Source organism: Macroventuria anomochaeta (genome assembly GCF_010093625.1).
Source record: "Macroventuria anomochaeta strain CBS 525.71 unplaced genomic scaffold BU25scaffold_29, whole genome shotgun sequence".
Taxonomy (NCBI): domain Eukaryota; kingdom Fungi; phylum Ascomycota; class Dothideomycetes; order Pleosporales; family Didymellaceae; genus Macroventuria; species Macroventuria anomochaeta.
The window spans coordinates 429,148-452,191 of NW_022985390.1; the positions used below are offsets into that span (position 1 = coordinate 429,148).

At 52.9% G+C, this 23,044-nt stretch overlaps 7 protein-coding genes across 7 annotated transcripts; 4 read left to right on the forward strand and 3 right to left on the reverse strand.

Annotated features, from left to right (window-relative positions):
- Positions 1–132: 132 nt before the first annotated feature.
- Positions 133–1,440, reverse strand: BU25DRAFT_441863 (uncharacterized protein). Its single transcript, XM_033709258.1, has 3 exons — positions 1,385–1,440; positions 652–1,334; positions 133–590 (listed from the first exon to the last, which is right to left on the reverse strand). Exons 1-3 carry the CDS (start codon positions 1,428–1,430, stop codon positions 291–293), a joined length of 1,029 nt encoding a protein of 342 aa, XP_033559009.1. The 5' UTR covers positions 1,431–1,440; the 3' UTR covers positions 133–290.
- A 622-nt stretch (positions 1,441–2,062) lies between these two features.
- On the forward strand, positions 2,063–4,163 carry BU25DRAFT_413357 (T-complex protein 1). Its single transcript, XM_033707016.1, has 3 exons — positions 2,063–2,342; positions 2,401–2,771; positions 2,826–4,163. The coding sequence occupies exons 1-3, from the start codon at positions 2,284–2,286 to the stop codon at positions 4,061–4,063; spliced, it is 1,668 nt and encodes a 555-aa protein (XP_033559010.1). The 5' UTR covers positions 2,063–2,283; the 3' UTR covers positions 4,064–4,163.
- A 1,091-nt stretch (positions 4,164–5,254) lies between these two features.
- On the reverse strand, positions 5,255–13,632 carry BU25DRAFT_398592 (uncharacterized protein). Its single transcript, XM_033704915.1, has 7 exons — positions 12,887–13,632; positions 9,980–12,831; positions 9,764–9,925; positions 9,563–9,713; positions 8,844–9,507; positions 7,960–8,751; positions 5,255–7,913 (listed from the first exon to the last, which is right to left on the reverse strand). Exons 1-7 carry the CDS (start codon positions 13,419–13,421, stop codon positions 5,672–5,674), a joined length of 7,398 nt encoding a protein of 2,465 aa, XP_033559011.1. The 5' UTR covers positions 13,422–13,632; the 3' UTR covers positions 5,255–5,671.
- Positions 13,633–13,829: 197 nt separating this feature from the next.
- On the forward strand, positions 13,830–14,896 carry BU25DRAFT_398594 (uncharacterized protein; the record flags this gene model as incomplete). Its single annotated transcript, XM_033704916.1, has 3 exons — positions 13,830–14,055; positions 14,104–14,154; positions 14,275–14,896. Exons 1-3 carry the CDS (start codon positions 13,985–13,987, stop codon positions 14,894–14,896), a joined length of 744 nt encoding a protein of 247 aa, XP_033559012.1. The 5' UTR covers positions 13,830–13,984.
- A 995-nt stretch (positions 14,897–15,891) lies between these two features.
- On the forward strand, positions 15,892–16,243 carry BU25DRAFT_413359 (uncharacterized protein). Its single transcript, XM_033707017.1, has one exon. The coding sequence runs from the start codon at positions 15,996–15,998 to the stop codon at positions 16,236–16,238; it is 243 nt and encodes an 80-aa protein (XP_033559013.1). The 5' UTR covers positions 15,892–15,995; the 3' UTR covers positions 16,239–16,243.
- Positions 16,244–19,248: 3,005 nt separating this feature from the next.
- BU25DRAFT_398596 (uncharacterized protein) lies at positions 19,249–21,111 on the forward strand (the record flags this gene model as incomplete). The annotated part of the gene is made up of 3 exons (XM_033704917.1): positions 19,249–19,542; positions 19,706–20,121; positions 20,183–21,111. The coding sequence occupies 3 exons, from the start codon at positions 19,249–19,251 to the stop codon at positions 21,108–21,110; spliced, it is 1,638 nt and encodes a 545-aa protein (XP_033559014.1).
- Positions 21,112–21,217: 106 nt separating this feature from the next.
- BU25DRAFT_373706 (MFS general substrate transporter) lies at positions 21,218–23,000 on the reverse strand. The gene is made up of 2 exons (XM_033704044.1): positions 22,453–23,000; positions 21,218–22,402 (listed from the first exon to the last, which is right to left on the reverse strand). Exons 1-2 carry the CDS (start codon positions 22,970–22,972, stop codon positions 21,300–21,302), a joined length of 1,623 nt encoding a protein of 540 aa, XP_033559015.1. The 5' UTR covers positions 22,973–23,000; the 3' UTR covers positions 21,218–21,299.
- Positions 23,001–23,044: the final 44 nt, after the last annotated feature.

Below are 23,044 nucleotides of genomic sequence, written 5' to 3' on the forward strand. Positions count from 1 at the left end.
TCAGGACCAGGATAGATAGCTGCATCAATCAGGAGCATCAATCAGGAGCATCAATCAGGAGCATCAACCAGGAGCATCAATCTCGAGCATCAATCTCGAGCATCACTACAAACACCAGGAACTATAGAAATCAACTTTGAGGCTTCGCTGATATTTGCCATGCTCCGACAACGCATTCGCTCCACGATTTACTGTACAATGATTCTACATGACGTCTTCCACATGCATATTCTACACACCCCGTCCCAATCTGTACATCTACACACCCCGTCCCAATCTGTACATTTTCACTACCGCTCAGCAAGCATGTTCTTGATCTGGCGCCAGTAATCGCCATCAACTGCGCTCTTCAGCTCGTCCTTGTGCAGCCACTTGAAGTCCTGCAGCCCGAGCTTGTTGTCCTTGAGATTCGCCTGGCCGGCCATGATGCGCGCCTTGAGGAAGAAGGTCTTGGAGCCTTGCTCTGAAAGGCCGGTGGAGGTAGTAATGGGGGCGCTGTAGGTGTGCTGGAAGTGGCCGATGGGCACGTGGCCGACGAGCCAGGTGTTCATGTTGGGGCCACCGGAGGCGGTGATGATGCGTTGCGCGGCCTGTCCCATGTCAGTTCTGGACCCAAGGGTATAGTTGAGAGATGGGAAGGGAATGACATACTCCGTGCAAGTTCTCATCCCTCAGCCTATCCTGCGGAAACTCCCACCTCCCCTCCTTGTTCTTGACCAGCAAATACAGCGTCCTCTGCAGCGCCCTCGCCAAACTCCTCGTGTCGTTGGTCCGATCGGCCTCCGTCTCCCTGCCCGGCGGCCGCTCAAACGCCTCGCGCTCGTCCTTGGCCGCATTCGCCGCGGCCGCAGCAACACCGCTGTCCTCCTCGGCCCCCGTCGTCTCCGCATCCTCCAACAGCCGGTCGACCTGCCACTGGAGCTCGCTCTCCTTGGCGCCGACAAGCACCTCGTCGTTCCACGCCTCCTCGCCGTACCCCTTGTACCGCCCAATGTCTCGTGCGGGCGTCAGGCGCTGTGCCATCTTCCGCTTCCACTCGCGGTCGGCGGGCGTGCGCGCTTTGAAGTAGAAGTACCGTGTGAAGGGGAGAGCGAGACGCTCGTTCAGGCGCTTCTGGTACAGGAAGAAGGCAGCTTCGAAGGGGTGCAGGTCGCGTGTTATCTGCGGCGGGCGCGAGAGCAGGACCCCGGCGTTGACCGCGTAGGAGGGGGAGGGGGAGGAGTGAGCAACGGGGGGGATGTGCTGGCCGAGGGCGTGCTCAGGTGTGGGAGCTGCGGCCGCTGCGGTTGCGTATGTCCGTGGTGTGTTGCGACAAGAGCGGCATATTGACTGGCCTGGTTCCGTCAGCGATGGGCTCTGCCCGTCAGACAGATGGCGGACTGACCTGCTCTCGCGGCCACCCGCCGTGTCGTCTGCTGTCCGGCGTTCATCTCCTCCGAATGGCGACGGTGATACCTAGACGTCCACTGCCTCTCATCAGAAAACTTCGGGGCTGGAGCGGAGGTGCATTGGGCTTAGCGCCGTGCTGACATAATGGCTCTCTTCCCGCTTCACAAAAACTTCGACGCCTGGAGACCGGCTCTTCACTTCTACATGGCCCTCCTTATCTCCAGCGTGTCGCTTTTCTTCTTCTACCAGACGCTGGTCATTTAATGGTGCCTAGAGGGATCGAGCAGTCTTTTTTCGCTAGCAGTACCTTCATATTGTTCCAAGGCGTACGGCTAGATAGATTTTGCTCACATCTTTTTGTGTCATGTCTCCCTGTTGGTGAAATCTCGCGCAGTTGTGCAGCGGGTGATTGAGAGACTGCAACTGGGTGAACGTTGAGAAACTGCAACTCGGTGAATCTGTCTGCGTGTTCTCAGAGCCGCATATATCGCGAAGCAGCACTGCGGACGACGTACAGGCTGCGTTGCGAGACGTCCTCTGGTGTACTGCTGGACCCTGCATTTGGGATGGCAACAGTGTTGGATTACGGCTTGCAAGAGGCTCACTGCCATTCTGCCGTGTTGTGCGCATAGCAGTGCACTGCCAGCCCGTTTCTGCCGCTATGCATTCCGACCTGATTCTGCCGCTATGCACTCTCACGCGCCTCTCGTCCCATCGTGCTAGGACGTTGAGACAGTCACTCAATCGTCCCACCGTGGCCGTGGGTCTCTTGTCGGTGGTTGCTGTGTTCCCCGCCGACCAACGCCAAGCATCCTGTAAATTTACCGTAACGCGTTCGCGCTGAGCTCCCAGGCACAACCCCAAGCCCCAGATACCCCTCACATACCGCCCAACATGTCTCTCTCGATACCCAACGCCCCGAACGCTGGGCTGTTCAAGCAGGGCTACCAGAAGTGGGAATTCACCTACCCCGCCCTCGCCATGTGCACGCTGCTAACCACCCCACAACAGCTACGACGCTGAGGATGGCGCCGTCATTCGCAACATCGATGCCTGCAGAACGATTGCCCAGACTGTCCAGACCTCCCTCGGTCCCTATGGTCGCAACAAGATCGTCATCAACCACCTCCAGAAGATGATCCTCACCTCCGACGCGGCGACAATACTGAGGGAGCTCGAGGTCGTGCACCCCGCGGCGAAGCTGCTGGTGATGGCCAGTCAGCAGCAAGAGGCAGAGATGGGCGATGCGACCAACCTCGTCATCGTTCTTGCGGGCGAGCTGCTGAAGAAGGCAGAGGAGCTCATTCGCATGGGTCTCAAGACAAGTGACATCGTCCTGGGGTACGAGAAGGCGCAGAAGGCGGCACAGCAGACTCTGGAGGGTATGTGATGCACGGCAGCCGTTCGAGGAGCACTCAGGGCTAACCGCAGCGCAGAACTGGTGTGCGACAAGGTCGAAGACATCCGCTCGCAAGAAGAGCTCGCAAAGGCCATCCGCACCGTCGTCGCCGCCAAGCAGTCAGGAAGCGAAGACTTCCTCGCCGACCTCGTCGCAGAAGCTGTCCTCGCCGTGCTGCCCAAGAACCCCGTCAACTTCAACGTCGATAACGTCCGGGTCGTCAAGATCATGGGAGGCGCGCTGGAGCAGAGCAAGGTCGTCAAGGGCATGGTCTTCGCGAGATCACCAGAGGGCAACGTCACAAAGGCGACCAAGGCCAAGGTCGGCGTGTTCTCGTGCCCGATCGACATCTCGCAGACCGAGACCAAGGGCACGGTTCTGCTCCACAACGCAAAGGAGATGATGGATTTCACAAAGGGCGAAGAGCAGCAGGTCGAGCAGGCCATCAAGGAACTGCACGACTCCGGTATCCGCGTCGTTGTTGCTGGGTCCACCATCGGAGAGCTCGCGCAGCACTACCTCAACCGCTACAACATGCTCACCATCAAGATTCTCTCCAAGTTCGAACTCCGCCGGTTGTGCCGCGTTGTGGGCGCCACACCTCTGGCGCGTCTGGGAGCACCTATGCCGGATGAAATGGGTAACATCGATGTAGTCGAGACCCTGGAGATCGGTGGAGACCGCGTCACCGTGTTCAGACAAGAGAACGAGCAGACACGGACAGCGACCCTCGTCCTGCGCGGCGCCACCCAGAACCACCTCGACGATGTCGAGCGCGCCATCGACGACGGCGTCAACGTAGTAAAGGCCATCACCCGCGACGCACGACTAGTCCCCGGCGCCGGCGCCACAGAGATGCAGCTCATCGAGCGCATCAAGACCATCGCCGACAAGACACCAGGTCTCGCACAGTACTCGATCCGCAAGTTCGCCGAAGCCTTCGAAGTCATCCCCCGCACTCTCGCCGAATCCGCCGGCCTCGACGCAACTGAGATCCTCGCACGCCTGTATGTTGCCCACGCCGCGCAGAAGGGCCGCAAGGACGACGAGTGGACCGTCGGTGTCGACATCGAGAACGACGACAACACCGGCACCCTTGATGCAAAGGAGGAGGGCATTCTGGATCTGTGGGTCAGCAAAAGCTGGGCTATCAAGTTGGCTACTGAGGCGGCGAGGACGGTGTTGAGCGTTGACCAGATCATTGTTGCTAGGCAAGCTGGTGGACCGAAGATGCCGGGGAAGGCGCAGCAGGGCAACTGGGACAACGATGATTAGATCAGACCCATGATGGGGTAAAAAGAAAAGTGCATAATGACATGAACTGAACGATTAAAAGCGGTCGTCATGGATGATCCCTCTCTGTCTTCCTATTGCCGCACAAGTTGTGTCTCCGGGATCTCACACGGAGTAGGAGTGTGCTACGGTTACCGGCTCGCCTTCAGTCTTCTTCTTCTCTCTCTCATACTTTCACATCTCTCAAGCCGCTCGCTGCGCACTTTTTCCAACCTCCAAAGTCTCCAGCATCAATATCCTGACGAACAGATTCCCGTCCTACAACTTCCGCCTTTGCATCATTGCGCCCTTTTTTTACATTTTCCATCCCATTCCAAACATCACAGCTGTAGAGCTACACACACCCAACCCCCACCTACCAAGTAATGAACCCATCCCAGACCTCTCATGCACCCACCTATCCATGCCCCAAACTCTTGCACAGCGCTTGCTGCTTGACTCCCCACCCTCCCTTCCCTTTTCCCTACACAACTCACGCACTCGCTCACCACGCGCCTTCCGCCCCTTCCCCACAACGTCAGCCTCCACAGCTCTACCTCACGCTCCAGCTTGTCAACTCGACCGAAACGCCTCCATCAATTCACCTGGTCATGGTTCGAAGATGACTCTGCGCGAGGCAAGGCTGGCGGCGGGTGTCGGAAGGAAGTGGGCAGTCAGCTGGACGGAGGTTTTTGAAGACTACGACTTGGGAGTCGCGTGGAACACGGAGAGAGAGAGAGAGAAGAAGGCTTGATGGCTGCATGTTGGTCCGTGTGATAATGCGATGCACGTTTGTTGGGGAAGGATGCGTGTGGCTGGCCAAGTAGGCGTGGAGCGACGTGCTGACGGAGCGGTTGTGACGGTGGAATAGAGCAATGAACTCTTCAATTCAGACAAATTCGAGTATTTTCCTGATGGTGTAGATGTTTTGGATGGGTTGGGAAGTGCGTTGTTGTGCTGTGATTTATTTTGTAGATTGGCGCGTACGAAGTACGATGGAATCGTCAGAACCGCCACTCAGCGCTACAGGATGATTGATCTTACAACGTGAGGAGCGGAAGACGTATACGATCATAGTTGAACCAAGACTGGGGAAAGGAATTACAAGCAAACCACGATAGTACATATTGGAGGTCAATTAAAGAATGGAAGATGGGTATTTGAATTCTATGCTCATAAACGCTGAAACGCCGAAGCTCCATGCTCGTGTTCATGATTGATCGTAACACATCCCGAGACCCCAGTCCCCAGTCTCCAGTCCCCAGTCCCCAGTCCCCAGTCGCCAGTTGCCAATCGCCAACGCTATGCTATGAATGTTCGTAACCCCTCCAACCAATGCACCTCACCGAGTGGTCATCAGGCTTCTCGTACACCAAGAAACTCCATCGAATGCCTCCGCGTTCCCAAATCAAGAACCGATACCATAAACTCGTAACGCCGTAAGCTCAGCACCCGCCTGCCATATCCCACCTCCTCATCGGTGTCGAGTCACTCTTCGCCTTCGTATAATCTCTTCCAAGTCCCCAGAGCTATCCGAACTACCATCAGAGCTAAAGACCGCATTGGTCGAACTCGGGAAATCTGTAAGGATTGACGCGGTCAATGAACAGCTCACGGATCAAGAAGCCCGATATCATCAGACTCACTGCCGTAGTCAGATGCATCAAATGCCCCCTCACCCGGGCTCGGGAGGCTGACCTCGGGCAGCATGCGCACCCGCGATTCGACTTCGACTTGCCACTGGTAGACCAGGGCTTTGTCGTTCTCATTTTTGAAGGCGGCCAGGCCTGGATCTTCGCTTTGATCTAAGTTATAGAGCAAAGCGACGAGGAAGTTACCCGACTCGACCAATGGTTTGAGATGCCTGCGCGGCATGCCGGAGCTGGATTCATATGCAATCCTCTTGACAATCTCAGCAGCGGTGGCTCTGGCACACTTGTATGCCTCGTCCAAGTTTTGCGGATCCTCCATGTACTTGGTGTAAAGATCGCGGATGAACTCATGCGCGCCGTTGCGAACACTCTCGTCAGAATACAGGAGCAACGGGTTGGCGAATCTGTCGCTCTTGGCGATGAGATGCCAGTGGATATCTGCTGCTGATAGATGTGGGTTGCTCAATCTGAACACGTCCTTGAAGAAGCGCAAGGCAATTCCACCACTAGGGGAATTCTTCTCATCAGAGGGTTGTTCGATCGTCGCAATGGCGTCAACGACGGTGCTGCAGACTTTGCCGAGTGCCTCCAGAGTGGTAATTGCCTCGCAGTAGCACGAGGCGACTCGTAGATATGCGTCGCAGTAAGGATTGTTAAGCTCACTAATGCCTTGCACAATCATGTTGAGTATGTTGCGGTGTACGCGATTGTCGAGTGATCCGGTCATCCACTTGACTACCTCCCCAGGGTAGAAAGATTCCGTTTTGGCCTGATCGAACAACTCCACCATCTTGTCCACGACTGCATATGCCTTCAGCTCGCCCTGCCAACACAGCAGTGAGCTTTTTTCGTATGGGGTGAGCGGGAAAACCATCCGCTCGTGATCGATCTCGGCCATTCGATCCGACGTATCGCAGATCGGTAGATTCATGTCCATGCGCGAGAGCATGGTAGACACAAAGCCTATGAGCCTATTGTAGACGCCCGTCCTTTTGTCAAAGACTCGAGAAAAGTCGTCATGTTCCCCGACATTCCTGGGACGGACGTGCATGCAGAAGAGTTGTAGGCAGAAGTTCAAGATGCCAGTATCCAATAATGCGGCCGTCTCAACATGGCCCATCTCAGCTACTTGCGTCAACGTCAGGTACAGATCGTCCCAGGCCCTGGAGTTCCTCGATGAACTTTCAGCGAGTATCGCTAATCGCTTTGCGATCGGGATAATTGTTCCATCAACTTCTGCAGAGTCTAAGACCATGTCGCTGTCTGTGGTCGTACCGTACAGAAAAACGTCTTTGTCGCGAAGGTACCTGAGGCTGTCGACTATAAATGATCTCGTCTGTGACCTGATGCTTGGGGAAGGACACCGCAAAAGCAAATTGTGCAGTACCTCATCGTCCCGTGCAAGCCACTGAAGGGTTACACTGCAGCACACCTCGCACGACAGAACTGATTGACGAAGGTGAAAAAGAGCCTCTTCGAATATTCCAGTAGTCTGTTGGCGCCAGACTACACGGCCGAGGTGCGCTAGGAAGACGTCAAGAGCGCGCGTCTCCTGTTCATGGTTCTCTGAACAGGTCCCATTGTTGATCCTGCGTGAAGCGCCGTGCAGCTGTCGCACAAACGCTGAATGATACGGATCAAAGAGACAGTACTCTCGGATGAAGAGCTCATTTTTGAGGTCGATGTCATGTTCAATAGCCCGAGGAACTTCGACCTTTGGCGGCTGTGCTTGTGACGAGACGGTCCATTGCTGTTGGTCTTTTGCGATGGCTGTCCTCCGCTGATAGAACAGCATGTAAGCAGAGTACAACTTGTACTGACGGGTGTAAGCATCCTCTACAGGCCCGCCAAATGCCTTCTGGGGTATTTCTGCTGGATCGAATGGATCTACCGCCTCATCGTTAAAATTGAGCCAGGTAGGTGAGGCATCGCTGGTTGGGCAGGGCCGCTTTCGGATGTAAGAATAGTAATGACCATTCTCACAATTGCCAAAGTGTACGACAACGCCAACGAGGTCAAAGATATCTTCTATATGCGGCTTCAAAGGGTCACTGAGGTGATCGACGTTGTATAGTCCGATGTCGATCGTCTCCGGGAAGCCGAAATGTTCATGAACCTTCTTCCGGCTGAAGTCGGTTAGATCAAAATCGAATCGTTTCAGATGGAAGATCAGATTGTCCGGCGCAGATTTGAGGCATGTCCTACCACAGTCAGCTTTGCTCTCCTTTCGTTCGAGGCGTTGGTTACCGTTTCACGGCGTCGACGAATTTACCGCCACACAATTCGCACTTGTACTTGTTGTCTCCCTCCATGACGTCGCCTTGGACAAAGGCTTGCAGGCTTTCCTGCAGATTGGCCTTGCCTTGCACATCACATTGCAAGGCAAAGAATGAATCCGCGCGTTCCGACACATGCTCACACTCTTTCGACTTGACCTGTTGCAGCATCTGTCCGCCGTAGAAATTGCGAAATCGTCGCTTATCTTGTTCGTTCACAAGCTGTGCCTCCCATTGGTCGAAAAGCAGGTTGTAGAATTCATCAGCGTCCATTTGGACTCCGATATCGATGGGCGTCTTGTCCAGAGTCATTATACATTCTGCAAAGGGCCGTGGATCAGCAGCCTTGCGGTACGAATTCTGCATCGTCGCGAAAAGTTTCTGGGTCTCCAGCAGCAGTCGTTGGGACCCGTCACCCTCTTTCACCTCGAGGCCAAGCATGAACTGTCTGAAGTTCAGGTTCATGAACAGCTGCGCTAGTAAAGAGTTCATGTAGCAGATAGCGCGAGGATTGTGTAAGCCGACGTATCCTGTTCGAGAGCGAACCTCGATGGTACGGTCAACTGAGAGACTAGGCAAAACGTTATTGACAGCTTTGTTCTCAACGTCGCCAGAGAGTCGAAGCAGGCGCTCATAGGATTGACTGTCGTCGGCTAGAGCTAGCATGAGATCGTAGAGCTCCCCTCGTGTGGTACTTTCAAGGATAGGACGCGAAGCCGAGGTAGAGCTGTCTACTTGTGCTGCATCTTCGACAGATGATGCGCTGTTTGATGTTAAACAGAGTTTTTGATATAGTTAGGCCGAGGGGTATAGCAGACGGCATGAAAGACAAATTCTCGATGACAGGGAACGTACCTGGTGAAGAGGAACCTTTGGAAGATAGATGAGATGAGCGCGCCAGCGTTCAAAGGATGTTTGTACGACTTCAATGAGGGTACAAGACACAAGAGTAGCTTGGTGAAACCCAAAACAACGTTGTCGATCTCGTATCGGCCCGGGAGTTCGGTGTGATTGTAAGCCAACAGCCAAGAGCTCCAATTGCGAAGGAGCGAGCGCAGATTATCCTCGCTACGGTGATGTTCATCGTAGACTCGGAAGACATGCTGACCAAGTTCGAAAAGCTGCACTGACTGCTCAGCTTCGTGAGCAACACCGGCCAAGATGCTTGCAATGGCGATCCAATAGCGTGAAGCAATATCGGCTGTGCTCAACGGACAGGAGGATGGAAGGTGGCCGCCGCAGACTGAAAGGACCTTCAGCTTGATATATTCCCGAAGGTTCTCCCGCCTATCGGTCAACAGAAGCGTTCGATGAATGTGAGAAACTTCGGAGTGCCCCCAGAACGTCTGCCAGATAACTGGAGAGTACAACGAAGCTTCTAGGATTACCGCATAGCACTCTTGCGTGACTTTCGTAGCACCGGTCGTCCGAATGGCAGTCACAAGAATGTTCACAAGACGATCTGCCAAAGTGGGTGCATCCGAAAAGTAGTCCTTCGACAGGTCGGAGGAAGGGCGCTCTGCTGTACATTAGGAGTTGGCTTGACATGACTGGGGTAGCTTTTGTAGACATACCTCTGAGAAAATCCAACATGGCGCTGATGAAAACAGCTGCAAGTGGCAGTCCACTAGAAGCAGGAACGTTGTGCCCGAGAAGCTCTTCACTGAGTAACGCACGGTCAAGAAGCTTAATAGCGTTGACCAAGAAAGTCTCATCCAGTGCTGACTAGTAGTAATTAGTACACGAATCCCCTAGGAGTAATGAGAATGACCCACACTACGTAGCTGATCTTTAAGCCTGCTGTGTATGGCCTGGGCGGCATATTTCGCCTGGAAAAACTTGCCAGGTGGAAACAGACTTTCGAGTGTTGCCTCACCAGCAGCCACACTATTAGTGATTGTGCTGCGGTACGGAAACATAGTCAACAAGTCGAAGAGCTGGATGGTTAGCGAAAGCGCCATATGCGGAGAGAATTGTTGATGTGTGCTTACCAGCTGACTTGTCGCGTCATCCGCGTCCATCCATCCGAACATTTCGTCAAAATGCTTGACCAGATTAGTCTCGAACTCAGAGAAGCCCGCAGCCGGTGCGTTTATCGCCTGTGCTGTCTCGTCTCTCTGAACTGCTTGCACAAGTAGTTGACCGCCAATATTGGCATCGGAAACCTTCTGGTCGGCTCGCTGAGCTACGTCAAGCTTCTGACCTCCTGCAAAGAGATTGAGCTTCGAGCACTCAGTCGCGTGGCACAAGCTACGATACAAATCTGCAACTGTGCGGTCCGGTGCAATTGCTACGCTTTGCCTTTCATTGCCGATCTGATACCTGATAGTAATGGCGTTCGCAACTGGAATGCCAGTATCCATTGACTCAACCTTCGAGTCTGCTCGGCGCGCACGATTGAACTCAGGCTTCTGCCTTATCAGTTCGAGCAATTGTTTCTGGAACATCAAAACGCGACTGAATCGAAGCCTACTGTCTTGAATTCCATCAGACTCTTCGCACAGCACTCCAAAAGCGGTTCTCAGTTCTTTCATGCACCGCTCGACCAGCTCAATATGAGCGACTTCAACCTCCGAAAGAGTGACATCTCGACTCGGAGAAAGCTGAGTATACCGAGCGGCAAGGTCACAAGCTGCGAGCTCTTCAATAGTACCAGGAGGGCTAGACAGAGCCAGAGACCAGAGGAGGTCACCACCCGGAATCTGCAGGAGTGAATGCTCCACACCGTCGACCTGAACAGTCTTTCGTGCGATAGGGAAGTTGTAGTTCGCCACAAACTCGTACAAGCCAGGCGTGTAGTACTCTGGGTCCATAGCCGGCACATACGTTAAGATCAGCTGTCGGCAAAAGTCGTTGTTGGGCGAAACCTTGGTCGCTTGTAGAAGTTGAGCCCAGGCCACATCGCGAGCATGACTTGATAAAGCATGCTGGCCGACCATGTGTTCCCACAAGCCTTCGTAAAGATCTTCTGGAATCAGCTGGCCAACTCTACAGGCCAGGAACGCAAGGAGCTCAAGTCGATATTGCAAGGCCGGTAGTTGATAACAATGAGGAGTACTCGCGGCCTCCGATTTGACGAAAGATGGTATCTCTTCAAGGACCTGGCGCACCATATCACCGTTTTGCTGTAAAAATGTCGTATCTCCGAAAGAAATCAAGATGAAGATCACCCTCACCGACCCTGTAGCCGCATCAGATCGTGCGATGATCTGCTTCAAGCATCTTTCGTAGATGGAATGTTGATCAGAATCTGGGATGTTACGTGCCAGCGAGCGCAGCTGATCGTCGGCTTCAGTGTTGAGATCTAGGTCGTGCTTGGTCGCACCGTTTCTAGGTGCAGTATCTTGGAGCAACCGGACGCAGACATTCCAAGGTCTTGCAGAGTCACCTCTCAGGCTCCAGTCCACAGATGGACATCGATCCAAAAGTTTCTCGGTCAACTCTCGCAAGAAGCGCAACACGTCCAATGTAAAGCTTTCGATAGGCAAGTCATGAAGCTTCATGCACAGATAGAGATGATCTGCGGGCTTCATCAAATTAATGATGTTTCTAAGCATGGTCATTGTGGCGGTGACCACGCGAGGATCCGGGCTGTGAGACACAATGTTCCAGACGGCATCGGCTTGGCTGTCCACCCATCGGTCGGTGACGACGAGAAAGCCCGCGATATTTCCGCTCCGAGAGATCAATTGCGGATGCGAATCTACGCTTATGATGTAGTCCACCACCCGTCCGCGAAGAAGAATATCGGCCAGGTATCGCAGAACAGGGTGTTTGTCTGGTGAGTTCGAGTCATGATACTCCTTGTGCAGGCTGACAAGCGCTTCGTCCATGAAGGCGATACTCATAACCCGCAGTTCCATTCTTCCTTTCACGATGTACTTGCGCATCAGTTTGAATTTCCAGGCGTTTGCAATCATAACAGGGAGAATATCGGGGTATTGGCGATAGTCGTCCAGATCTGCGCTAGCCTGCGTGCTCGTAGGTGAGTCAGGGTCTTGTAGGTCCAGTAATTCGTCCGCCAGACTTTTGGCGCTTTCCTCATCCCACTGACAAAGCTCTTGTGCGAGATGGGAGAAGTAAATGACTAGGTCCCTTGCCACACTAGCATCAGTGATCTTTGCTGGATCTTGGAGGTCTTCACTGTACTTCCGAAAGAATAGTAAGGTTCCACGGTAGTATTCTGCGGGATCGATGCCGTTTCGGGCGGTTGGGAATCGACAGATGGTCCAGCCCAGCGTCCCCAACACCTGGCACATGTACATAGCAATGTGGGTCTGTAAGATCGTCGACACGTTACGATAAGCTTCGTCAGCTAGCCTCAGTAGATTTTGAGCGCCGTTGGCCGTGAGAAAATCTGTGTGCAGGCGATTGCTCATATCGCGTACATCGACAGCATACTCTCTGCGCAGTAAATGAAACAACGGAGCCTTTTCGCTGCGAAGAATCGTGTGAAGGTGACACAGATGCTTTTCGCTCAGCAAAGATGAAGAACATTGTTCCCCGGGACGTGGCCGGTTTAATAGATTTACGTCGACGAGAAACAAATGAGAACATAGTCGCATGTAGGCGCTGAAGAATCCGGAGAAAGCCTCGTCTACCGCCGCGTCATCGCCGAAGTGTTCACCGAATGGGTATCTGCTCATGTCATCATCTTGGCCAGCATTAAGAGCAGTCATCCATTGGTACCTCCGCTTCAGAAGCTTTTCAACCAGGTCCGCGAAGTCGATCCAGAACATTCCTTTGCTTATGTAGAAGCTTTGTAAATGGGTCAAAACGTCGTCAGGGAGACCGTGGAGCCACTGGGCCAACAATGGAAGGAGGTCGGCAGGGATATCTAGGTCTAGATTGTATAAGCAAAGGGCATATCAGGAATAAGCAGCGCTGATCCAACTTACTCTTCTGCACATGGTTGGTGATTTCACGTAGTGCCTGTAAGGCGTTCCTGAAGCGATCATGGTAAGGGAACTGTCTAAAGTAACCCTCGGCATTGAGCTGCACTGTAAATCCAGCTGACAGCTCGTCTTCATCGTCGTCGATGATCTCAATAACAGGCGGACTGGTAGGGTCGTCATCTGCGCCATCTAGCATCGAGGGCACCTTTGTGGGTGTTGATGTTCGATTGGTAGAGGATCCAGTAGCAATGTGGTCGTGCTCGTTGTCCTCTGCAGGCGACGGAGATGGAGGTGAATGCTCTCGTATGGTCATGGCGACCATCTCTTTGTGCGGCGAGGTGATTGCTTTGCTTGGAGATTCTGAGTCGGTCGACGTTGCGCGCAGAACAGCGCCGCCGTCATCCAGGCGTTGGCGTTTGCGGGTAAAGTTGTCGTCTACGTCTTCCACAGGGTCGCGGCGCGGCGGCGACGGCGAGGTGGAGATCGCTGGCTCACCCGCAGCATGGGACTGCTCTATGTGTTGATGCTGCGCACTCATGACTGAGTGAGCTGGCGAGACAGCGGGTTGTTTGCGCGGGCGAGTTTGGCGTGTCCGCTATGGCAGGCACAGGCAACAGTTGCAGCTGCAGGTCCAGCCTTACTGGGCAAGGACCGCGTGCGAAAAGGTGGGGTACGCGTGACTGAGGGACAACATGAGCTGTAGCTGCGTCAGGTCACTTTGGAAAGGTTAAATTGAATGTAATTGCGATTGCGCTGTCGTAGTAGAGAGCTATTGAACGCGTCGTTAATTCACGAAGTTCGCGGGGCAGCGTGCTGGACGTCATCGCCAATTGGAGGACCAGTTCACGTTATTTCTTAGCGTGGTGCCTGTGCTCACCTCCGAGGAAACCGCAATCCACCATCACTTTTCTTTGGCCAACCAGGAGCTTCACTGGCCAGGCGGTGCAAACATTAGGCTTGTTCAGCCTCCCTCAGATCAGATATTGTATCACTTACGTCTGCGCGAGGAGACACCAGCATTACTCGTTCAAACGCTGCCTCGTCTACAAATATTTTTACACTGGACCCTGCCCTAATCATCAGGGCAAGTTTACGCGCGACATGGTACCACCCACAAAGAAGCCGTCAAAGCCGATATTCAAAACATCCTCGCCCTTCACAGAAACTAAGTGGTTCGTATGTAGCTGGTATTGATCATCAGCACATGTTGAAACGTGTAGGCCGTCTGTATCACCCGAAGACCAAGAAGTCATAACGGAATTACTGTGCAAGTAGGTAAGACCTTCGCTTCCTTGAAGTCACGCTGTTTCAACCAGTTGTTCAGATGTGGAGGATCTCAGATCTCTCTGCAGAAAGCTTTGGAATCAATGTATTGACACTGACTTCTCCAGTCTACTCACACCTCTCGGCGAGCACCGCAGAACACATATTCAACCTTCCAAGGGCAAGAAGCGTAAGCGAGATACAAAGGCTCATGCATATGATGCTCCTCCATCACCAGCACCAGCGATGGGATCTCATGTTCTCATTGGCCTGAACAGCGTAACGAGACATCTCGAAGCTCTCGCAGCCAGTACCGCACCACCAACTGTACCAGTCGAGGAGACCGACCTCAATGGCCGAGATAGCTCCACGCCGGACAAAGGTGCCGAGAACCAGCCAGGGACCGCACTAAAACCTCTAAGCATGGTCATCCTCACTCACCCTCAGCCATCACTCTCTCCCTCACACGCTCACATACCAACGTTGCTCCACCTCGCCACTCTACGACCAACCTCGAGTTCCGCATCATCGGAGCCCACGCGCCTTGTTGCTCTTCCTACCTCCAACGACGCTCGGTTTGCAGCCGCAGTGCACATACCCCGTGTCGGCGCAGTCGGCATTTACGAAGGCGCACCAAGTGCAAAGGCATTAGAGGAGTATGTGAGGAAGCACGTGGGCCTGACGGAATGCCTATGGGTGGATGAGGCTTTGAAGCCAGAATGGCGAGGGCTGAACGTTCAGCAAGCATGAGTGTTTCAGACTTACACGAACCCGGGGTCAGACTCTGGGGTTACACTTGCTTTTCCAGGCCGACCACTCAACGATCGTCTAAAGTCAGATGTACGCCGGCTTTCCAGGATCGAAAGTACCACAACAGAACAACACGACACCGCCACTATGGGGGCCACACAATCTATTCATATTGAGCTCTTCTAGCCTCCTCGCTCCTTTCCAATCCAACTCGAGTCCGTAACTCGCCATCCCAGAAACGACAACCATTATTTCGTCAATCTTATATTGTCCAGAAATGGGGCCCTCGTCTACTACCATCTGTACCTCTTACCCCACCTCAACTCATTTCAGCCCCTGCAGAACCGTCAAGTTGAATCTCTGCTCTCCTTCGTCACATCTACCTCTGCATCCGGTGAATTTGAATTCCCGCTCTCGAGCGTCACTGCTACCTCTTCGTTGTCAGCTATGCCACACTGGATAGCAAATGATGACACATCATCTCGTTCAACTACTGTTGGGGCCCCATATGGACCTATGGAAACATCATCGGTCGTCAATGGACGCTCCTCTATACCTTCGACAATCCTGACTGCATCGTACTCCACGTTGTCCGTATCGGGAGTGACACCAACTCCGGCGAGCGGTCCAGAGCCAACGATAAGTCTCAGGACCTCAGCTATAATTGGTGTGAGCATAGGCGCCGCGAGCCTTGTCATACTCCTAGTAATCGGTGCCTTCTGGCTTGGTTTACGCAGGACGCGCACTCACAACAAGCTAGTTCGGGCGGACCCTGGATACAAAGCAGAGCTGGACGGGAACACAGCTCGGCCACGCAAGCTTCTGGAAGCCGACCCGGATCAAGAGGTCGTCGAGGTTGAAGGGAGACATGGCGTCACGGAGTTGAACACGCAGCAAGAAGCCGTGGAGCTTAGTGCTGAGCCCTTGTGCATGGGTAATGGCTTGGTCCAGCTTCGGAATACGAGAGAGAATCGCCACGACATGGTCTCATGAGTGCTCAGGATTCCCTGGTTAAGGTCGATTGCATTTTCAACAAGTCACACTTGGTGAATGGAAACTTTTCATTCATCGTACGCCCACGCCACGACATACCTCACCAATGGTTTCTCACCACAAGGTAACTTATCTCCCACTGCTGGCCCTCACATTGCTTTCAACACGAACTCCCTACAACTCACAACCATGGGCACCAAGCACACCATTCTCACGCAAGCCTCCCTCATCAGATGGCGCTGCCATCGCTGTGGCAAGCGATGGACGTCAGAAGAAGTTGGCAACAAATGTCCAAGCTGCAGGCACAGAAGGTGCCGGTGGAAGTGTTGGAGCGTCGAAGCTGGGATGAAGGAGGAGCTTTGCTGGGAAGGGGTTGAGGGGTATCAGGGGAGGAGGAGGTTGAAGAAAAGGTGGAAGGTTGTTGATGTACTGTAACTTGGCATCACGTAGATTTCTTGGACTGCGGAAGCTCTGAGGGGAGACTGCACAAAGAAAGAAATGGCTTTAGTGAGAGCTGACTGGAGAATATTCGAAGGCAGGGACATCCCCTTTCCGTTGTACCATAAAAGCAGGTTGTGGGTGAATAGTTAGAAGTGTTGCTTCCTAAGGTAGCGCGCCTTCTCTGTGACCATGCTGTTTCATCTTCCTTTCCTCCATACGGTTTCTTGCTTTGAGACCCTCTTCACTTGTTTGACATTCCTGTCGCGAAAATGCAAGTTCTTGAACCTTCTGAGCACTACGGCCTGCGTGAAGCTTCAGTATGCACGGGAACCAGCCATGTGTATGAAGGATTGTATCTACTAATTCATAGTGTTGAAGAGCGCTGGAAGCAGGTTTTGACGGAAGGTGAAGACATCCGCGGCAATTTCAACTGAGCGTTGGACCCCCCTTTGCGGCTGCATGGCTCCGCAACGCTCTCCACGCACTCGCACTCGTTCTCACTTGTAGTGTTCGGGATATATAGAAAATGCCGACATATTCACCGCAGCGCCGTTCACACTGTCCCGCATCCCGATACGAAAAGGGGCTCTGACTCGGACGTACCGATACCCCTCGACAGGTGAATGATGAAGACCTTGCAGGACGCAGAGCGACATTGTCCTTGGGGCACCGAAGCAGTCCAAATGTGCCCCATGCTTCAGTAGTCGCGCTCCAAAAGTGCAGGATTTCTCGATGATCTTCACGAAAAGCATTCTCTTTCGGGCGTTAGGATGAGTTTGAGCTACCTTCAGAGCGGCACAGTTCAGGAACGCCCATCACTAACACACTCTTGCGGATGTCTCCACAGACGATGAACCGCTTCTCCTTCAGTGCTTCGTTGTTTTGAGCAGAGATCATTCAAGGGTTTCAGTCGCATGCATGCAGCCGAGCATATTTTGCGAGAGGACATGCGAACTGTTCATTACAAACTCTAGATGCTGTTCCATTTACCTGAGGTGCAGAATATCGCCAATCTGCCATGAGCGATGCGCCGTTGTGGAGTGAAGGAAACGATCACCCTGTTCATTTCTGAAACACACGCACTCCTCCAATGGCCCGAGCCCAAACAACACCCCTGTCAACGGCAACGTTCGTCTTCGGTCGCGCTACGGGGGAGAGTGCGGGAGCAGAAAGATCCTGATATCTGGTACTGTTGGGTTCTTTAGACCTTCTTTCGTTCCTATCTCTTCCCCGTTGTTGATTCAAATCTGTCGTTCTTTACTGCCGTTCCTTACTTAGTCACTCTTTCGTCCATGGACCTGTGATCGAGACATCTTTTTTCCGCTGTAAATAGGCGCTCCGCGATTTCTTTCCTCGCCAGCCTAAGCGCTGTATATGCCTACACAGTTATCAACCACAAGGCTTTCATGAACAAGAATGTCGATGCTTGGTCGTGCCAGGAATATACACCAGCCATATGCATACTTTCTTTGAAGCGATATCATTACCAACATCAAGTCAACCACTGCTAAGCTGCAGAAGGGATGCAATTCAGGCGAAAATTCAAACGAAATCTGTGTACTGTGAGTAGCTCTTCAAAAGACATCTGACAAAGTTACTAACACGACGAAGGGATCCTAAACCTTTGAATTCCCCATCTTCCGCTTCAGATCATACTACCAAAATGGCGGCTATACCGAGATCCGCTTCCCAGAAGACACCGGTCTGATCGCTGGAAACGCATCTGCCAAGACTCAAACCAAAACCGACCACAAGTACCACCAACTAGAACGGTGGTGCGAGGGCGACTCAGGCGAGTCGAAAGACCTTGCCAAATTTCCCACGAAAACCTGCTCCGCGTATCTCCAAGATCAACTCCGCTTCCCCGACTGCTACAGTTCCGTGACCTTTCAATACGAATACTCCACCGCCGCATGGGGCACCGACAATTACTGCCCGATTGGCATGGAGCGCATCCTCCAGCTTCGCTTCTCCGTCCGCTATGACCTCCGCAAGGCACTTCCCTGATGGCTGGCCTGGCACCGCTCCTCTCCAGCTGTCCTGCAGCGACACCATCGGCGATGGATACTGCATGCACGGCGACTTCGTCAACGGCTGGTATGCCGATGCGGCGGAAAACATGCTCAAAGCTGATAACAATGGGACGCAGAAGTTCAAGCGTGTTACTGGTGAGCATGGTACAGAGCCTAAGGAGAGTGAGTGCACCCTGGAGGATGCGGATCCAAAAAATGGTACTAGTGATAACGAGACCAGTCTCGTAATGATGGAGAATGGAGGCAAGGCAAACTGCATGGCTCCCACGACTGGTACTGCTCCTCCGAATGGGACTGTTGTTGATGAGAGCTGCTTGGCTAAGCGTAGCATTGCAAGTAAGTCGAAGCGTGATGCTGCTAGGGGGGGGGGCCCTCAAGGTGGCTCTGGAAGCCTTTGACGCCCTGGAGAGTAGGTCACGACACTCGAAGCAACAAACTAGGGGTTCAAATGGAACACTCAAGGACAGATACGAGCTTCTCTTCGATTACTGCGTTCGTACGCGCCTTTCCTAGCTAAGCCAATTCAATGCAACGTTCAAGCTCGGGTCTCGAATACCCAACGTGCAGCCCGAAGGCGACAGAAGCCGCGATCGCCAAGTAGAGGAAGGACCAGAATACTGCAAGAGGAAGATTTTCATTACCACAGTACGAAGTACTTCGTGTTGTGTTGTGAACGGATGAAGATTCGTTGGTGTGTTAGATCCTTCATGCTAATCTGTGTTCTGTCTAGGGCCACGCCGGCGCTAACAACTGCCGTGGCGGAGTGATGCATCGTCTCGAGGGCCCTTGCCCTGCCCTGTTTCCCCGCACTTTCCTCGGCACATTTCATGATCGACTTCGCACGACAATCCCGAAACCATGCATTTTGCTTGAATGATGCCTGCAATGGATTCGTCAACTTCGGTCGAGCGCCCTCGGAAACGTCGTGCAATCAACGCGTGCATCTCTTGTCGGTCATCCAAAGTACGATGTGATGGCAAGCGGCCCTGCGAGCGGTGCGACAAAAATGATACAATTTGCCAATATCACGATGTAACCGGCAAAGACCCAAATGCTCTTCGTATCGAGAAGCTGGAAGCAGAGGTAGCACGACTGCGAATGCAGCTGGACAACACTGACCCCCAAGTACCGACAAATCCACAATTGGAGAGTAGACAACCAAATGCTGGGTGCGACTTCGTGCAAAGGGGGAGCTTGATGGATGGACAGGCTCATGTTGACTCCAACGCAGTCGAAAAGGGTATCATTGCGTACGACGATGCTTTTGCGTGGTTCTCCAGCTTCTTTGCAGGTAGCGTAAGTTGTAACCACTATCGAAACTAACGTCATTGATACCTGGCAGCACTACCTGGTTCCCATTTTCTCGGAAAGCAGCGACGTAATCACCTCAGTCGCTTCGCGCAGTGCGTTCTTGTTCGATGCAATTGTTAGTGTGGGCTGCCGCGCAGAGCAAGGCTTGAACTCCCCTGTATTTCGCCAGCTGCAGTCCGGCCTATGTGAGCATCTGACCTATTTGCTCATTACTTGCGAGCAGCCATGTCTGGAGGCAATACAGGCTATCACCCTGATGGCAGCATACAGTGAGAATGGCTACATGTTAATCGCGCTTGCCCTGCGGTTTGCCATCCAATTGGGTCTACACAAAGCTACCGATCAGCTACTGACTCTTCATCACAATCGAGACCAACTGAGGACTGCGGAACGAGAGCTTTATCGCCTTCAGCGTGTCTGGCACGGCATTTGCAATCTTGAACTTTTGTGAGCCCTAGTACCTATGGATCTGTAGCCAACATATTGTGCAAGACTAACCATGGGACAGTTTCTCGCTCGATGGTGGTCACGTCCCAAGCGTATCGCCACGAACAACACCGCGCAAGATTCGAGCCCTGCTCAACCATGCAGAGTGTACGGCGGTCGACATTCGACTCCTCTCTCAAGTAGAGCTCAACCTAATTCGCACAGATGCGTATAGCGACATCCTCAGGCATAGCGGTTCATCGCTCCTAGAAGACGAAGGCCTCATTCGAGCCAAAGCAAACGACACAATCACTGAGCTCTCACTCTGGCTCAACGAGTGGACCGATGTTGTGTCTAGGGAGCCAGCCCCCCACCAGCGCGAACTCGCGCTTGTGAACCTCCATATCCAATACGATTGGGCTCTGATTACACTCCATCTGAAAGCTGTCTCCGCCTCAGGCATAGAAAACATCGCGATTATGACCGACTTCCAGAAAGAGATGATCCAGAGAGCCAAAGAAGCTTCAATAAGACACTTCCGTCATCTGTTAGAAGCTTCCACTTCACCCACGTCACCGTCTGAATCAGCACCCGCCTATCTTAACACCTTTAAATGGACGATAGACTATGTCTGGGCGAAGGGAGCTTTCTCGGTACTGCTCGTACTTCGACTTTCGATTCTACTCCGCGATCCGGTCCCTCACATTCTCGCGTTGCTCCGCGACGCGCACCGGGTGCTCGAGGAACTCAAAAAAGTTACGATTGGCTACATCCCATATTTTCAGATACTGCAAACCAGCATCGAGAAGTGCGAAGCTGCATTAGTAGACTACTCTGCGCAACAAGATATCTCAGACCTAGCCTTGGCCGTCAGCGGTCCCGCTGAAAGCGACTTCCAAGGCTATGCACCGAATCAGTTCACCTTCGAGTGGGACTTCCCTGGCTTAAATCTCAAGCACATGCCACTCGGGTGGCAAGATATGTTCGTCGACATCGACAACCTCTTCTGAGACAATTCACTTCCCGAAATTAATTTCACTGCACCTAAGAAAGTTGAAGTGCCACCATCGGAAACCAACACTATACACCAATTGAGTACTCAAAAAGTTCTGAAAGGGTCCAAAATGGTAATTTGGTTGCTATTTGATCTTGCAAACATATGCGCTTCCATCAACACCGCATAGCAAGCGTGACGCTATCTAATAGACGTATATGAAGTCCTCGTTCTTGATGTCCGTAACATCATCAAACGCTTTGTCGCCTACACCGCTTGCCTGGATGTCTTCTGCGCCTTCGGTGTCGGTATTGCGGCTTCCCTCCATACTCAGGTCGACAATGTTTGCGGCTTTACCCATGCTCTCACGAGTAGCCGCATGCTTACGGTTCAGCACTTTGATCCATATGACTGCCAGGATGACGAGCACGATGATAGCGACGAAGAGAGCCAGGTTTGATCGTAAGCCTCGGTAGTAGTGGGGCTTCTCGGACGGCTTGAAGAGATGGGGACCAATGATGTTGCCAGCGCTGGCCCCCACAAACAGAATACTCGTAGTCACTTTCCTCTTGGTGTCGCCTCCAGTGTTTTGTCCCGACCACGAGTAGATCAAGGGCGAAATGCCAGGGTAGAAGGAAGTGAGGTAATACCCGACCAGTAGTACTCCGCGGTTCTCTTTGCCTCGACCAACCACCATGAGGATGATGATGCCGACTATCGGTGGTACGCACAGTAGGATGAGAACGGGCGCCTTCTTCTTCAGCTTAGTCGCCAACCAAGCTCCACCAAGCGTAGCGATGATCTGGACCGCACCAAACGGCATGTTGAAGAGAATCGTCTGGAACTTTCCGAACCCGAAGGACTGGATGATCAAGGGGCCGAAGGTAGTGATGCCACCACTGGGAATACTGACAGCCGTCAGCATGGAGAACCATAGCCATGTCTTGATGTCCAAGAAGGCCTCCAAGACGTGATCCCACTTCCAAACCCTTGAGGCGACGCCCATCTGATTCATGCGCAGACGCTCAACAGCGATCAACTTTTCGGTATCGTTCAGGAACTTTGCCTCCATGGGCGAGTCGGGCATAAAGATGTAGACTGCTATCGAGACGACGACGCTCAGGAGACCGCAGAACAGGAAGATGATTTGATATGAGTGGAGGCGATCCGACTGGATGTGCCCAAGACCGTACGACAGCAGACTGCCGAGGATGTTGACGATGCCTAGCATGGAGTACCATGCAGCATTGCGGTTCGTTTGTTCGGAACGCTTGTACCACATCTGGACCACAGCGATGAAGGCGGGCGCTGGAACATATCAGCATACAGATGATCTACAATAGTCATGTGAAACTCACCAACTGCGGACTCGAATGCGCCTAACAAAAACCTTGTCGCCATAAGTCCTGCGAAATTGGTCGCTCCAGCCATGCCGCACAGGATCGCGCCCCATGTCAACACCGTGATGCCCACGAATTTGCCGATGGGGAACTTGACCAGGAAAAATGCGACTAGCGGCTGCATAACAAGCTGTGCGATGTACACGATGCTGCCCAGCCACGAGTACTGATCGGAGTTTGGATTGAGATTAGCATCTTCGATGAGACCAAAGACGGAGGCGTATGAGAGTGTCGTTTTATCCAAACTTTGGAGAAAGTACACAGACAACAGGATGGGCAGGATGATGAGGTCGATCTTGCGCAGCACTCGCTTGTTCTCTGCTGATGTAACCACGATGCGTTCATTCGAAGCAAGCAGCTCTGCGGCCTTATCCTTGCCTTTCGTCGTAGGTGATGGCTTGTGGATGGACTCGACTGTCTCGACCTCAGTCTTGCTGATGTCTGGCGGTGAAGCTGGTGGAAGATTGGGGTTCGCCATGATGAGAGAAGTGCAGCGAAAAATGGAGACTGCGGTGTAGATCAGAACGGTGGAGCTGATCGTCCCACTTAT

Coding starts and splice junctions, on each gene's coding strand:
- BU25DRAFT_373706 (XM_033704044.1), bottom strand. CDS start 22,972: ATGGCGAACCCCAATCTTCCACCAGCTTCACCGCCAGACATCAGCAAG. Junction 22,403..22,452: donor CGCATTCGAGTCCGCAGTTG/GTGAGTTTCACA, acceptor GATATGTTCCAG/CGCCCGCCTTCATCGCTGTG.
- BU25DRAFT_413357 (XM_033707016.1), top strand. CDS start 2,284: ATGTCTCTCTCGATACCCAACGCCCCGAACGCTGGGCTGTTCAAGCAG. Junction 2,343..2,400: donor TTCAAGCAGGGCTACCAGAA/GTGGGAATTCAC, acceptor ACCCCACAACAG/CTACGACGCTGAGGATGGCG. Junction 2,772..2,825: donor GGCACAGCAGACTCTGGAGG/GTATGTGATGCA, acceptor ACCGCAGCGCAG/AACTGGTGTGCGACAAGGTC.
- BU25DRAFT_398592 (XM_033704915.1), bottom strand. CDS start 13,421: ATGAGTGCGCAGCATCAACACATAGAGCAGTCCCATGCTGCGGGTGAG. Junction 9,714..9,763: donor TTAAAGATCAGCTACGTAGT/GTGGGTCATTCT, acceptor AATTACTACTAG/TCAGCACTGGATGAGACTTT. Junction 8,752..8,843: donor CAAAGGTTCCTCTTCACCAG/GTACGTTCCCTG, acceptor AACATCAAACAG/CGCATCATCTGTCGAAGATG.
- BU25DRAFT_441863 (XM_033709258.1), bottom strand. CDS start 1,430: ATGAACGCCGGACAGCAGACGACACGGCGGGTGGCCGCGAGAGCAG. Junction 1,335..1,384: donor GCGGGTGGCCGCGAGAGCAG/GTCAGTCCGCCA, acceptor TGACGGAACCAG/GCCAGTCAATATGCCGCTCT. Junction 591..651: donor GGGATGAGAACTTGCACGGA/GTATGTCATTCC, acceptor GACATGGGACAG/GCCGCGCAACGCATCATCAC.
- BU25DRAFT_413359 (XM_033707017.1), top strand. CDS start 15,996: ATGGTTTCTCACCACAAGGTAACTTATCTCCCACTGCTGGCCCTCACA.